Consider the following 16292-nt stretch of genomic DNA (forward strand, 5'->3'; position numbering starts at 1 on the left):
TAAATTGATAATAAAAATAATTATAATATGAATAACCTACCCTATTTATTTATCAGAAAAATATTTCTACAGTTACTGTCTATGTTGCATCTACATCGACACGGGACACATGATACAATACGACACGACACTCCGACACGTTAATTCTAAAAAATATTAAATTCTGACACGTTAGGACACGTTTTGATATTATATAATATCTTTAATTTATGTAGTGTATATTATATTAAGTATTCAATAATTAAAAAAATAAATCTAAACTTATAATACTCATCAGTTTTGCAAAGAAAGAGAAAATATCTCAAATGTTTATATTAAAATCAATAAAATCGTACTCGTAATCTAACGAATATAATAGTTGGAACTCAAAATGCAATGCAACGTAATTTTTGAACCTTTTTTGAGTCTTTGCAACGAGTATTGGAGTGTCGGAAGTGTCGGAGTGTCGGTGAGGAAGTATCAGACACAACACGTCAGGATTTTTGAAGTGTTGGTGCTTCATAGGTTATTGCATATAAGTTATCTGCATTTACTTCCAAAACGACATCGTTTTAGTGTGAAAATATTAAAAAATTATAATTATAAAGATTATTATAATCCTGAAATAAATTAAAATTACAAAAATACCTTGATTTTTCTCTCAAAACGATGTCGTTTTAGCCTCAATATAAGTAACTGCAGCAAAAATAAACCATTTATTTATAGTATTTTTTTATTTAACGGAGAGAATTATTTATCTTGTTGAAATATCTGTAGCACCTGAAAGTGACTGTTAACAAAGATTAAAACGAAAAATCCCAAAACATTGGAGAAACACAAAGTCCTGTCATTCATACCATACCATGTATGACTATTTGACTATCCGACCAAAATCAAAACACAGAATTGAAAACTCACGTCAAGCTTGAAAAAATTTTCATACCCTTCCCCCAAACCACGCTTTCTTCCAAGTTAAATTCTTTTCTTTTCTTCCCCTATCTACCCTCGTCTGTTTCAATTCAATTCTTTTTAGTTTTTACTTCGTTCTAAAAAAAAATAAAAATAAAAAATGATGCTCCAAACACAAGAACACCCTCTGCTACTGTTCTTTATCTTCTTCTCCATTTTCATCTCCACCATTGCAGGAACCACCACCATCTTACCAGGCACAACCCTCTATGCTTCCAACACAACCCAATCTTGGTCCTCTCCCAACAACACGTTCTCACTCCACTTCCTTCCTCTCCAACCCTCAACTTCCCCTCCGTCCTTCATCGCCGCCGTTGTCTACTCCGGTGGCGTACCAGCCGTATGGTCCGCCGGAAAGGGCGCCGCCGTGGACTCCGGCGGATCCCTCCGGTTCCTCTCCGCCGGAAACCTCCGCCTTGTTAACGGGTCGGGCTCCACCGTGTGGGAGTCTGGAACTTCCAACATGGGTGTCTCCTCTGCAATGCTTCATGACAATGGAAACTTGGTTCTATCCAATGGCACCGGCACTGTGTGGTCAAGCTTTGACAACCCCACTGATACCATTGTGCCGTCCCAAAACTTCACAGTTGGTATGGTTTTGAGTTATGGGTTGTACTCCTTTTCTGTTCTTAGGTCCGGGAATCTCACCCTCAAATGGAATGATAGCGTGCCTTATTGGGATCAAGGCTTGAACTCTTCCATGAGCGTGGTGAATTTGAGTTCACCTGTTTTGGGGTTGCAATCAGTGGGAATTTTGCAGCTTTTTGATCCGAATTTGACTGCTCCTGTGGTGGTTGCTTACAGCAGTGACTATGCCGAAGGGAGTGATGTGTTGAGGATTTTGAAGCTGGATGGTGATGGGAATTTGAGGATTTATAGCTCAAAGAGAGGTAGTGGGATTGTGACTGTGAGATGGGTTGCTGTTGAGGATCAATGTGATGTTTTTGGTTACTGTGGAAATAATGGTATTTGTAGTTATAGTGATTCCAACCCTATTTGTGGATGTCCATCTCAGAATTTTGAGATGGTTGATCCAAATGATAGTAGGAAAGGGTGTGAGAGGAAGGTGAGGCTTGCTGATTGTGTAGGGAAGGAGGCTATGTTGCAAGTGGACCATACTCGATTCTTGACATATCCTCCTGTGTTTTTGATTAATCCTGAGATATTTTTCATTGGGATATCACCTTGCAGTGGAAATTGTCTTGCATCCAGTTCTTGCTCGGCTTCTACTTCCTTGTCAGATGGAACTGGACTCTGTTACATAAAGACAACAAATTTTATTAGTGGCTATCATAATCCTGCTCTACCTAGCACTTCCTATATCAAGGTTTGTGGACCATCGGCTCCAAACTCACCACCTTTGTCAGATAATGCTGGCCAGGGGAAGGATTGGAGTGTACATGCTTGGATAGTTGCTGTAGTTGTTTTTGGTACCCTTTTAGGTTTCCTTGCCTTTGAGGGTGGTTTATGGTTGTGGTGCTGTAGAAACAGCCCGGGATTTGGAGGGTTTGCTGCTCAATATGCTCTTCTTGAGTATGCTTCTGGTGCACCGGTCCATTTCTCTTATAAGGAGCTCCAAAGGTCAACAAAGGGGTTCAAGGAGAAACTTGGTGATGGGGGGTTTGGTGCTGTTTATAGAGGAATTCTTGCTAATAAAACTGTTGTTGCAGTTAAGCAACTTGAGGGCATTGAGCAAGGTGAGAAACAGTTTAGGATGGAAGTTTCTACCATAAGTAGTACACATCATCTGAATTTAGTGAGGCTGATTGGTTTTTGCTCTGAAGGGCGTCATAGGCTCTTGGTATATGAGTTTATGAAGAATGGATCTCTTGATAATTTTCTTTTTGTCAATGAAGAACAGTCAGGAAAATTGTTGAATTGGGGGTATCGTTTCAACATAGCCCTGGATGCTGCTAGGGGCTTGACATACCTTCATGAGGAGTGTAGAAACTGCATTGTCCATTGTGATGTAAAACCTGAAAACATTCTTTTAGATGAGAATTACAATGCAAAAGTATCAGATTTTGGCCTTGCAAAGCTCTTAAATCCCACGGATAGGCGCCGAACCTTGACAAGTGTGAGAGGAACCAGAGGGTATTTAGCTCCAGAATGGATTGCAAATCTTCCCATAACTTCCAAATCTGATGTTTACAGTTATGGTATGGTTTTGTTGGAGATAGTGAGTGGTAGAAGGAACTTTGAAATCTCAGAAGAAACAAGTAGAAAAAAGTTTTCCATTTGGGCATATGAAGAGTTTGAGAAAGGTAACATCATGGGAGTTATCGACAGCAGACTGGTTAGCCAAGAAGTAAACTTGGAGCAAGCAAAAAGAGTGCTTCTGGCATGTTTTTGGTGCATACAGGAGCATCCTTCTCAGAGGCCAACAATGGGCAAAGTTTTGCAAATGCTAGAAGGTGTGACAGATATTGAGATGCCACCATCCCCAAAATCCATTACAGTTGGATCTTCTAGTGGAATCAATAGCAATGCCACTTCTATATCCACTATTGCAACCTCATCAGTTCCAACTTGCTCCCCATCTTCATCTTTGCTGACTTGAGGCTTCTTCATTGGCTTTAGAAGAAACACAGAGAACACGACTTCATCATTTTTAATATCAGACCTATACAATTACTCCTTCCTATTTTATTGTGACATTAAGGATTGTTTCTTGATTATTGTTACATGTGGTTTATCTGTATACTTGATTCTGCTCCATGCTTATAAAAACATGTATAACCGTCTGCTGTTGGAAAAGTAGTATACTAGTATCTTTTTCCTGGACTCTTGCTACTCCATTTCCCATTGGTGCCGTTTCAAGTAACAGTTCATTTTAGGGGGAAAAAAAATTATTTTTTTAAAGCTCTCTTTGAAAATTGTTAATTCTTTTTTACTCCAAAATAAGTTAATTCAAATACACATTGTACAAGTGATAAGGAGCTTTTTTTTAATAATTTGGAATGCAGAATTGGAATACATTTATTATGGTTTCACGATTAATGATACCTGTAGTTTCCAAGAGTTTCAATATTTTTCATATTATACGAGATAATTTTATTTTTTAGGCATGTATAAAAATATGTGGAACTCATGTTGGTCCATGTCAAGAGAACAGTGAAAAAAATGAGCCTCATACAATTTTATGTATATGTCAAAGATAAATTATCTTCAATAATATAAGAAATATAATCCTATATTAACAATAATAATACTAATAAGCATTTAATGTTTCTCATGTTATAGGAGATAACACACAAATAAAAGTGTGTGAGACTCATTCTTTTTCTTTTTCTTCTCTTCACATGACTCCATACGAGCCTCACATTTTTATATATGTAGGAGATAATTTTATATTCTACAATAAGGAAAATATCAAACTCATATATATATATATATGGGTAATAATATAAGTGTCAAGTCACTCGATATAAGCTTTTGTTCGGTCATTAAATTATAACTGTACAAAGGTGGATCAATGGTAATAAAAGAAGAGAAAAAAAGGAATCATAATCATACAAAGATGAATCAATTAATATAAGGAAATAAATAAACAAAACGACGTAGTTTAATCATGACTTAACCATCGAGTGACATATATATATATATATATATATATATATATGAGATATGTTATTCTACCTACTCTCATTTTGCCTACCTTTGCCCCTACTCCTTTCATCACCGTTCGATTACAATCTAATCCAACGGTCCATAATTACGAAATAAAATAAACTCTTTTTTTCCTTTCTCTCTCCTCACTCCCTCCCACACCTTTTCTCTTTCCTCCCGTTTCTCTCTTCCTCTGCGATCCGGCCACATCCTTCTGATCTCTCTATATCTATTTTAATTTATTTATTTTTGAACTACAATCGAACACGATTAATATATAAGTTTCAGATTGTACCCTTGATAACCAAACAGATCTAAACTTGAAAATTTCAGTCACTGCTTACGCTTAACCTTAATTGTACCCTTCCCTATTAATATATAATTCAATAATACTATAAAAACTTGCGTTTTGATATTGTCAAAGCTTTCAATTCAGACTCTACCATTGATGTCTTACTACTAGGGGTGGCAAAAACGAGCCAACCTAACCCGTCAAAAACGAGTTGGGTTGGATTGGCAAAAATAAGCTGCCAACCCGAGTCAACCTAACCCGAGCCCAGCTCGAAAAAATGAGCCAACTCACGGGTCAAACGAGCCAGCTCGCGGGTTGAGGTTTTTTTTTTAAAAAAAATACAAAATATAATATAAAAAATCCACACATGCTGTCATCGTCTTTCTTCCTTCTTTAAACCTAAATCTCTAATCTTCTCACATCCCTAACATTTTTATATTATTAGGCTGTTTTGGCTTTGTTTGGTTCAAATATCTTACTCACTTGGTAGTAAGTGGTTCTGATTGTTTTTTGGTGTTGTGTAAATTTGTTGTGAAAAAAATTAAAAACTAAAATATTTTGCTTTTATTTCTCATTTTGTAACCCTTTGTTTAAGCTTATGGAAGCCACATGGTTGGTGCATTAATACTACAGGTTCATTTAAATGAGCTGAAAACGAGCCAACACGCGAGCCAATTTTCGAGCCAATTCGCGAGCTATTTTTTCAAGCCAACCCACGAGCCATTTTTTGAGCCAACCCTAACCCGACTCGGGTCGGGTTGGGTTGAGTTTTCTGTCTCGTTTTTTTTTTCGAGCCAACCCTAACCCGACTCGTTTTTTGGGTTGAATGCGGGTTGGGCTGGGTCGAGCCGGGTTGGCCCGTTTTGCCAACCCTACTTACTGCTTACAACGCATGGTAAAAAGTTTTCACCTTGTTTTTATGGATCTACCTATTTACATCTGCAAATAATAATAAGAGATGGGTTGCTTTATTTGTAATGAAACAATTCTATGAATCAATTGCAACAAATCTAACAAAAAAAATGCAGTACTTTTTCCTCATAAAATCGCTTAATAACCCTTTTCCATGCTTCTTCTAATCGGAAAGAACTGTCACTACCTCCATTCCAACAAGGACAACAACAAAGAGTTCGATAATAGGTATAGATATTCACTGTGAATCGTGTTTGCTTGTAGTTCAAAAAAAAATATAGGTATAGAGAGATCAGAAGGATGTGGCCGGATCGCAGAGGAAGAAAGAAAAGGGAGGAAAGAGAAAAGGTGTGGGAGGAAGTGGGGAGAGAGAAAGGGAAAAAAGAGTTTATTTTATTTCGCAATTATGGACCGTTGGATTATATTGTAATCAAACGGTGATGAAAGGGGGTCGACAAAGCTAGGCAAAATGAGAGTAGGTAGAATAACTTCAAGAATATATAGGTTCATTTTTTACCGTCAATGTAGATAACTTATCTATATTGAGCCCAAAACAACGTCATAACGACATCATTTTGAGGCAGAAATCAAGGTATTTTTGTAATTACAAATTAGTTTATGGTTATAATAATCTTTTTCATTATAGTTTTTTAATTTTTCAGCCCAAAACGACGTCATTTTTGGAGCGAATGCAAATAACTTATCTACATTTCGTGTAGAAAGATTAAAGCATATAATATATATATATATATATATATATATATATATATATATGGTTTGCTTTTTCTACAGTTAATATAGGTAACTTATGTACATTGAGCCTAAAACGACGTCGTTTTGAGGCTGAAATTAATATATTTTTATAATTATAATTTATTTCAGGTTTATAATATTTTTTAATTATAATATTTTAATTTATCAACCCAAAACGACGTCGTTTTGGGAGCGAATGTAGATAACTTATTTACATTTACTGTAGAAACATTAAAGTCATATATATATATAGGGAGGTTATAGTTATTATCTCTTTTTCTTACTACTAAATTTTATCCGTAGATTTTCGTCAATCAAATAGTTGTAATTTATTGAGTCATACTTATTAATTAATTATTAATTTTTAATAAATTATAACCGTTAGATTGTGAGAAATCAACGATTAAGATTTGATAGCAAGAGATAATAAGAAAAAAAGATAATAAATATAACCCCTCACATATATATAAAAGAAAATGATCTTATTTTATTTTTAGTTTAACAAGTAAATTTGATTTCCTTATAAAAAAAAATAGTTTGACTAGTGTTATTTTTAAAACAGTTTTTTTTTTTTTTTTTGGACACGAAATGAAAAGAAAAACAAAGACAAAAAGAAAATAAAACTAAGCACAAAGACTAGGCTAGTGATAAAATAGTTTTATTGTAATTACAAAATGATGAAGGTTATACTTAGAGCTGGCAAAATGGGCGGGCCGGCCTGCCAAACGGGGCGGGGCGGGCTGAGTTTTCTAAACCCGCTGCCCGCCAAGCCCGCCCCGCCAAGCTCGCCAGCCCGCCCGGGTTGATTTTTTTTATTTTTTTTATTTTTAGTGTAAAATGTGACGGGCTTGGCGGGCAGCCCGCCCCGCCCAAACGGGGCGGGGCGCGCAGAGATATCTAGCCCACCTTCAATGGCGGGGCGGGGCGGGCCAGCCCGCTTTTTGGCGGGCAGGGGCGGGGCGAGGCGGGCAGCCCGCTTTGCCACCTCTAGTTATACTTACGGCTTCTTTTTGTTATTACTAAATCGTAATCATTGATTTATGTCAATTTAATTATTATAATTTATTGGGTCATACTTATTAATTAATTACTAATTTTCAAATTTATCAATTTTTTTTTTTATTAATTTTCAATAAATTATAACTATTAGATTGAAAAAAATTAACAATTATGATTTAATAATAACAAAAAGAGATAATAACTATAATCGGAAAAGTGACCATTTTGTCATGCCTGGTCAAATTATTTACCAGACTGCCACGTCAACAGTAAAAATTCTCAGAATGCTACGCGACATAATTTGCTACACTGTGCAACGAATTATATTTGAAAATAATTCGCTACACAGTGTAGTGAAATATGCCATGTCAGGCTGCACAGTCAGTAAAAATGACACGTGTCAAGCAGGCAGTAATCCGAGCATAATTCGCTACACAGTGTAGCAAATTACTGCCTGCTTGACACGTGTCATTTTTGCTGACTGTGCAGCCTGACATGACATATTTCGGTATACTGTGTAGCGAATTATTTTCAAGTATAATTCGTAGGATAGTGTAGTAAATTATGCCGCGTGACATTCCAAGATTTTTTACTGTTAACGTGATAGTCTGATAAATAATTTGATTAGGCTTGTCCCTACAAAATTGCTATAGTTTTATTTAAGGGGAATGTTTTTCATCATTTGCAGGGGAGAAACTATGCTTTCCTAATGAGACATTAATAAGTGGGGGCATCATTTAAAATAAAAAAAATTAAAAAAAAAGCTGGTGCAAAATCTAGGAAGGAGGAATAGTGTTGGTGTGACGTAAGAAAACAAAACCCCTTTATTTAAATTTATTTAAAGCTGAAGACCAAAAGACTTGAAAAGGGCTCTCCCTTACGAAATTGCTATAGTTTTATTTAAAGCTGAAGACCAGAAGACTTGAAAAGGCACTCGTAACTCGTGAGTCCATCACCACAGTGATTCGGTGAAGTGAGAATACTAAAATTACAAATCCACGCAACGCAACCTGTGGAACTGGGGAACCTCCTCTCTACCCGCTCTCGTCCTCGTCGGAGATCCGCCATGGCCGGCAATCCCGCAACTACCTCCTCCTTAGATTCTCGCGAGAAATTGAATTTCTCCTCCGATTACCCGACTCGAATCCCCCTCACTTCGGATCAGGTCAAGTACTGCACCGAAGCGCTCTCCTTGTTGAAGGAGAAGCTCCACACTCCTCGCAGGATCGCCCAAGAGTTTGCGCACTTGCAGGTTCAGTAATCGTTTCCCCCTAATTTACGATTATCGCATCATATCAAAAGATTAAAAGTTGTGATTTCAGGCGAATAGGATAACACCAAGCGAGATGAGGAGAAGATGCACCGTAGCTCTTGATGCTGTTAATTTGAGCAAAAACAGATACACTGACGTTTTACCATGTAAATTTACCACTAACCATGCTTAAGGGTTAAGTTAATTGCATGTATTTGAGGAAAATGAAATTTACCATTTCTTGTTTCAGTTGATACGAACAGGGTTGTTCTTAAATCAAGTACAGATTATAGACCTGCAGCACTGGGGTATATCAATGCAAGCTTTGTCTCGGTAGAAATTTATTAATTTTATGTTTATTTGATGATTTGGTCCCAAAAAGCTATTGGAAGATTATATTCTTAGTTTGACTGAACATTGCAAGTGCCTCTCTTCTTCAATGTGTGTTTGTAGACCTCATCCCCTGGAATTGTATCCCAGTTTATAGCCACACAAGGCCCGCTGCCACACACTTATGAGGATTTCTGGGAAATGATTATGCAGTATCACTGCCCTGCAATTGTGATGCTTACTCGATTGGTCGACAATGAGAAGGTGCTTGCTTACTTAGCCTTTACAATCAATGTATATATATACATTTTAATATACTTTCTGTTCTTTCTTTTTCTTTTTTTTTCAAAACTCTTTTTTATAGATGGTTAAGTGTGGAGATTATTTTCAATCTGAGGATGGACCTAGAGAATTTGGTAATATCTCTATTATCAGTAAATGGATGAAAACTACTGAAAATTCACTGGTGCTGCGCCATTTAGAGGTGAACCAGAGAGAGGTGAGATGATTTTTCCACTTATAATGATTGTTCAGGCTATATATCTTTCTTTACAGACTGACATGGCTGATAATTATTTTAAGGGGCAGGGGAGATTTGAGTAGAAGCCCCTCTTTCTTGAAAACTTTATAATTCCATCTAATTCTTGGCCTTTGTTCATAATTGTTTTGCTGTAATACTTCTGAGTCCACTCTAAGGCCTTGAATATCAGAACTTTTCTTAGTATTAGATACCTTGAGCTTTTATAGTAATAGTAAACCTGAATGCTTTTCTTGATAATATCTCTCTGAACAGTAGTGCTGTAACACCAGAAGCTGAGAGGCCTTTCCAAATTTAAGGGTGCAAGTTTAATAGAATGATAGGTTGTGCTCATGTTATTCCGGGGAGGGGTGGTTTTAGAGCTAGATTATATTAAAAGTTTAGTGGTTGGATGTTACTCTTGTATTTGGAGGTTAATAATATTTTCAGATAAAGAAATATCGGTTCTATCAATATACAAGAAGTGACACTCTTCAAAGTAATTATTTCTAATTATAAAATAACAACATATAGCTTTGCAAAGTTTGCTGGTTGTGTACATAGTTTTTGCGCTTATATAAGTCTTCCATAGGTAAATGACCTTTGAATCACATAACCTTGTTTCTTTCTAATTTTTAGTTTCTTCTGATTTGGAGGATTTTTTCCCCTCCCCTTAGCTGTATATTCCCCCATTTCTTTCAAATAAAAATTCTTTTTCTAGAGAAAAAACAATACAACCTTTCCACTTTCTGTTTTCTAAATGTGCTGCATACCAAGTCAAGTTGGAAGAGCAGTGTCTGCTCTTTTATCATTATTTTTCTATCTTCTCTTTTATTGCTATAAGATAGTACTTTGGTGTTGAGCTAGCTAGACACAAAGACAACATAAATAGATTTAGTCTTCATTGAAAGCCTACTGGATATTAATCAATGAAAACTAATTTGCCAAATTCTAATTTGGTTTGTGCTGCCAAGGCCAATTGCATCAATACATATCAGCCTGAAATATTACTCATCTCAGGCTATATAGATGGGATTTTGCTTTTTGGAAGATATCCTGTTCTCTCCCTAATAATTTTTTTTCCATCAAAACAAAAAAATTGTCACAAGTTTTTGTTTTGATTTTGGAAGACACTCAGTTTCTCTCCACCTTCAAGATGCCTAGCATTCTGGTTCATATAAATATTTGGTTGATATTATTGCAGGTAGAAGATACACCACTGTCTGTTTTGCATATTCAATATCCTGAATGGCCTGACCATGGAGTTCCCAAAGATACATTTGCTGTGCGTGAAATTTTGAAAAGATTATACCAATTACCACCAAACCTTGGCCCTATAGTGGTGCACTGCAGGTTCATCTCATTCCTTCTTTATTCATTTTATGGCTATGATGACTATAAATCACATGCATATTTGTCTGAGACAAACTCTCTCACTCAGTGCAGGTATTGGTAGAACTGGAACATACTGCGCAATTCACAACACAATTCAGAGAATACTTGCTGGTGATATGTCTGCTGTAGATATTGCTGATACAATAGCTGTGTTTAGGTCCCAGCGTATTGGAATGGTTCAGACCCAGGTAGATGGCTGATGGAACCCAAAAAATTATAACAATGTATTTACTAAATCCAGAGATTACAAACACTAATTCAAGATAAAATGCAGAAATTACACACTAAAAGACCTCACTTACTCTCAAGACAAAATACCTAGGCCAAAGAGATCCCAAGAGATCCTTTTCCAAAACTCCACTCTAAATATTCTGAATACATGCTTACCCACAATACCATATTACCTACCTTTTATCCTATACTTTAGGAATATTCTAGAATAATTTCCATAACAAACTAACTAATTCCCTACTTTTAGGCCCATGGCCCATCAATACTCCCCCTTTAAAATTCACCTTGTCCTCAAGGTGAAGAGAGGAAATAGGTGATGTGAACAAACTTCCACCCGGATCCCATTGTTTGAAGTTTTTTGACCCCATGGTCAATTTCAGCACTTTTGCAACATATACTGCCAATAAATGATGCCAAATTTCTAATTTCAGGATTCCCAAATTGGACCTGCCAATGAAATTCCATTTCTGCCCTCCTATCACATTAATACTTCTTGGACCATTTTTGTTAACTCCATATTGCCCAGCACTTCCTAACCAGCCCAGCCCAATTATTCCCCATCTATTGGCTTGCATTTTAAAACTATTTGGGGCCTTGCTGTAAAAATTGGTCACACGTGCGTGATGACTCTCCTCCACCAACAATCTACCAAAACACTCGTTTTGCTTTGCTGCCTTCTCCTCCAACGCAAGTCACCGGAACCCTGGTCCCTGCCGTTTGTCGCCGTCTATCGCTTTTACAGCACCACCGCGTGAAGACTGGGTTGCAGCCCCACGATCTATGGTTTTTTGTACGTTGTTTTCCTTCATTTTGGCAAATGGGTTACACCACCGTCGATCCGCCATTTCTGCCTCTGTTCACCGTCTGAACCTCGCATGCCTGTCAATGCTTTTGTCGTTCTCCACTAACCCTCTTTGCATAGCTCCTCCCTCTTCGTTTCTTTCTTCCTCTTCAGCCTCTTTTCTGTTTTTTTCTTCCTCATCTTCTCTTTCTTCCTTTTCTGCAACTGCTTCTTCTTTTGCTTCTTTCTGTGATCCTTCTTTTTTTTTGTTCTCTACTTCTTCACCATTGTTTCTTTTGCCTGCTCCTTCTTGGTTTCCTTTTTCTTCTTCATTTTCGTTTTCTTTCACTTCTTCGATTTCTACGATTTGGTTTTCAACCTCTGTTCTTCCTTTTTCACCTCCGTCTATTTCTTCTTCTGTAACTGCTGCATTTTTTTTTTTCATTTTCTTCTTTGTTACTTAGCAGGGTCTGCAGCAGGCGGCAAAAGTTCATTGAAATCATGAAGGATACCCTGAACTTTTCCCAAATAAGCAGACATAGAGACATCAAGGTGTTGAGCAGCAATAGTAGTGATCAAATTTTGACAAACACCATAGAGTTGCTGAGTGTCATTGGTATAAAGTGACTTGGCCTGACGCCAAACAGACTCACAAGTGACGTGAGCACGGAAAATTTGCTTCAACGACGAGTGGATGGTAGACTTGATGATGCTACATAACTGAACATCAACCTTTTTCCAATGAGGGCGTACATGTACCGAGATGGACTCAGCCTTAGTAATGAGATGGTCAGTATAATCCTGTCCATTAAGCCAAAGTCGGAGATCAGAAGCCCAAGAATCATAATTGGTGCCATCCAACTTGTCGACGTGCAACGGAACATTAACATAATTGGAAAAAACAGGCGTGTCATTCTTTTGAGAACCCTTGGATGCATCGTGGGGTGACGAATCAACCATAGTTCACCTGAAACAAAAATGAACAGCAACGAGAAGCAAAGAAACACGCGTGAACAGTAACCAACAAGGGAAAAGACACTGTAGGAAGCCGAAACGAAGTCGTAACAACAAAGCGAGGGCAGATCCAGGGGCGCAAGAAGGAGACGAGGTGAACCGTGGTGGTTGGAAGTCCAGTTGGAGCTGCACGCGCCGCTGGCACGGAGCGGACTGCAGCGGCTTTCTCACGCGCGTGAGAGCGCGTGGCTGAGTTGCCAGCGGTGGGTCCTGGACAGAAAGGACCGCCTGGTTAAGACGATTCGAACGGTGGGGGTTTCGTCGGAAAAGTCGTCGGAGACGGCGGTCAACGATGGTTTCTGACAGCGAGAGAGTTCCGATAGGTTCTTAGATGAGAGAAGGAAGCCAGAAACGGATAGATATGACGGTTTCCTGAAAAAAAAAAATTTACTCGGCAGACAGTGGTCCACCGGAAAGATACGGATTAGGATTCCTCTTGTTAGGCTCTAGATACCATGTTAACTATCAGAAATACAAGAGGCATTTGACTGTAATCCTTGTGTCAACTACACGAAGGAGATTTCATTTATATATTAAACCAAATAAGACATATACACAATGTGGGACTTCTATACTATTTACAACAATCTACTACTAACACGGAATTACTAGACTCTTACGGATCCACACAGACTCCATGACTACTACTCAACTGACGGATGATCCCCTTTCTCCCGAGAATTACCTGCTTCCTCTTGAGACTACCTCAGGAACTCAGCAACTAAGCACCACGCTCAGCAGCTCCACTCCCTTCACTCAATATTTTTGCGCATCTCCTTCTCCGTGTATAACTGCCTTATAACATCTCCTCTTTCAAGGAATCCCCTCCCCACATTTTCTCCCACTTCCTCTTCTCCATTCATAGCACTCCACGTGGCTTCTCCCATAACAAACTTTCCTTCCCCATTGCCCTTTACTATTATATTACCATTTTCCCCAATCAATCGGGCTTTCCTCTTCTTGTGATATACCTTGTCAAATGGACTTAAGGGCCCAACAGAGAAGCAGCAAATTTCAGCATAAGGTTGGTTAAGCTTGAAACCACTGGAGATTGGCCAATTTAGATGTGAAAAGGCCAATGGTGGTGTTTCCGGTCAGAATGATTGCCAAAATGTCATCAGAGGGTGGCAGGCAATAGGGACAGTGGAGAGGATGTTGCCCAAAAGATGATACTGACTTAAAGATGGCTAATTGGAAGGAAGAAATTTGTCATGAAGATAAAATGAAACTCTGGATTTTAGGAAACTTGGCAGGGAATAGTGACGAGACAGGTCATGGAAGATGGTCCTACTCTGATACTATGTTGAAATATTTTTCACATTATTAAATATTTTTTATATCCTAACATTACCATTGTGATCATGCCTTTTCCTTGTATATCCATTCTCTTTGAATTTTTTGGTGACTCTTTCTGCAACCTATCAGGATCAGTATATTTTCTGCTATGAAGCTATCATAGATGAACTGGAAGACCTTGTATCTCAACATTAACGAGGAGGGTACGTCCTTTACTTCTGTTCTCTTTGTAGTCTTGCAAATATTATAAACTGCTCAGCTCATGAAATTCTTTTATAAAGGATAGGATTTATACGTCAGTTCTCTTACCCTATAAATTCTATTATATCCTTGTTAAAATTATTCTTTTGCTAGTGTGATTAATTGGTATTTTGTCTGATGTAAATCCAGTGCTGGACCAAAGGATGTTAAGCTGCTGCAACTTTCAATTCCTTCATTTTCCATTTGGGTCCTGCAATGCTTATGTCTCCTGGAAGCTGATTTTGTAGCGTTAGCATTCTGGGGATTTTATGAATTTCACTGAACTCATGTTTATCTCAAACTTTCATGTGTAATTGCAGGCAGGGGATAGGTAACAAATATCAGCGTCGTTTTCATTATAGGGGAAAAGAATTATCATGTTATAGGAGATTTATTTCTCCTACTAGTGATACATCGAAATGTGTGCAACAATTTTTTTTATTTTTGTTTTTTAATGCGAGGTGGGACCCATCATATCTTGTATTCATAGTAAGAGAAAAAATTCTCATACAACATGAGAAAAAAAAGAGGGACCCTTCATTATATTACTATAATTATGTTGGGGAACAGAAGGGCATAATTACTACAACAATCTAATTTCCATTGTTCTCTTCCTTTCTATTTTTCCTGCTTCTTACCATCCCCCGTTTTTTGCCGGGAGAATACCATTGGCTTTAGTGCATAAAGCTAATAACGACATCCTACTGAAGTTGTGTATATCCCCCCAGTTATTGATGCTGAAGATGTGATGTGATGTGATGTTGGCCTTGAGATGGTCATTTACAGTCATCTCACTTCCTACGTTCAAATTTTATTTTTTTTAGACTCTCTTCTAGTGCCTAAGTGACATGTGTAGTTTGCCAGCGCATGAGGATGAGGGCTATCTGATCCTCGCTTTGTCTGGTTTATATATGAGAGCTGGCTAGATTTCCACGGGCGATGATTACGTGGGCACAATTGAAGGTAGTCAGTCCTGTTTGCATTTGCTACAAGCTGACAAACTGCAATTTTATAGCCTGACATTCTGGTCCTAGACTCCTATGTGATGACTTATATGGGGTTTCCCAGCAAGGTTCCCGTAGTTTTGTAACAGCTTAAATAACCCACCAAACCATTCTTTGACATGCAGACTATGTGCCAACTTCAGAAATTTCCATAAGAGTGTTGATTATTGCTTGTACATTGCTAGATATGGACAAAAGTTGGATAAAGAAATATTAACGTTCATCTGTCTAAACTAAAGATGCCAGATGCAAGCTCAGCGTAGAAATAAAAATATGAAGCCTTTTGGGACTAACAACCTGACGAGGGAGATACCACTCCATGTTCAAGGCAAATAACTGAGAAATAGTTTTCTCCGTCTTTTCTTCTTTTTGTTTTGTCATTAATCCATAAGAAATTTCCTTGAAGTTTCATCAAATTTTCTGTGACTACGTATCTGATCAAGTTTTTCAGTTCGTTGGAATACTTGTTAAAGTGCTCTGTCTAAGAGGAAACGTAATCTGCTTTAGACAATTGAAAGCTTAATTCAAGATTGTGCGGAATCGGAGTTGCATTGTGCCTCGTCCTGTCGTCGATATATTCAAGTTTGCGAGTTATGGAGTGGAGAAAATCTTGTTTTCGCCTCCCAAAATCACTTCCGCCGAGAAGTGCGACCTGATTCAATTTGAATTTGCATTGTTGGAGAAAAAGAAAGAAAACAAAGAATTGTGTTGTTTTCTAC

General features: G+C 37.7%; 2 protein-coding genes across 3 annotated transcripts; both read left to right on the forward strand.

The window, feature by feature from the left end:
• Nucleotides 1-1051: 1051 nt before the first annotated feature.
• LOC133309801 (G-type lectin S-receptor-like serine/threonine-protein kinase At1g34300) lies at nucleotides 1052-3675 on the forward strand. Its single transcript, XM_061510630.1, has one exon. It carries the CDS (start codon nucleotides 1052-1054, stop codon nucleotides 3506-3508), a length of 2457 nt encoding a protein of 818 aa, XP_061366614.1. The 3' UTR covers nucleotides 3509-3675.
• A 4643-nt stretch (nucleotides 3676-8318) lies between these two features.
• Nucleotides 8319-15180, forward strand: LOC133309792 (protein-tyrosine-phosphatase PTP1). 2 transcript variants are annotated; one of them, XM_061510615.1, is made up of 9 exons: nucleotides 8326-8765; nucleotides 8836-8932; nucleotides 9016-9098; nucleotides 9219-9359; nucleotides 9460-9594; nucleotides 10817-10965; nucleotides 11054-11195; nucleotides 14459-14532; nucleotides 14720-15180. In XM_061510615.1, exons 1-8 carry the CDS (start codon nucleotides 8580-8582, stop codon nucleotides 14522-14524), a joined length of 999 nt encoding a protein of 332 aa, XP_061366599.1. In that variant the 5' UTR covers nucleotides 8326-8579; the 3' UTR covers nucleotides 14525-14532; nucleotides 14720-15180. The 2 variants fall into 2 exon arrangements, 1 of the variants encoding a protein (XP_061366599.1); XR_009751370.1 differs by lacking the exon at nucleotides 14720-15180 and having other exon boundaries at nucleotides 8319-8765; nucleotides 11059-11195; nucleotides 14459-14470.
• Nucleotides 15181-16292: the final 1112 nt, after the last annotated feature.

Source organism: Gastrolobium bilobum, unplaced genomic scaffold, assembly GCF_033153095.1.
Source record: "Gastrolobium bilobum isolate Gb01-03AN ecotype WA unplaced genomic scaffold, APGP_CSIRO_Gbil_v1 utg5492, whole genome shotgun sequence".
Taxonomy (NCBI): Eukaryota; Viridiplantae; Streptophyta; class Magnoliopsida; order Fabales; family Fabaceae; genus Gastrolobium; species Gastrolobium bilobum.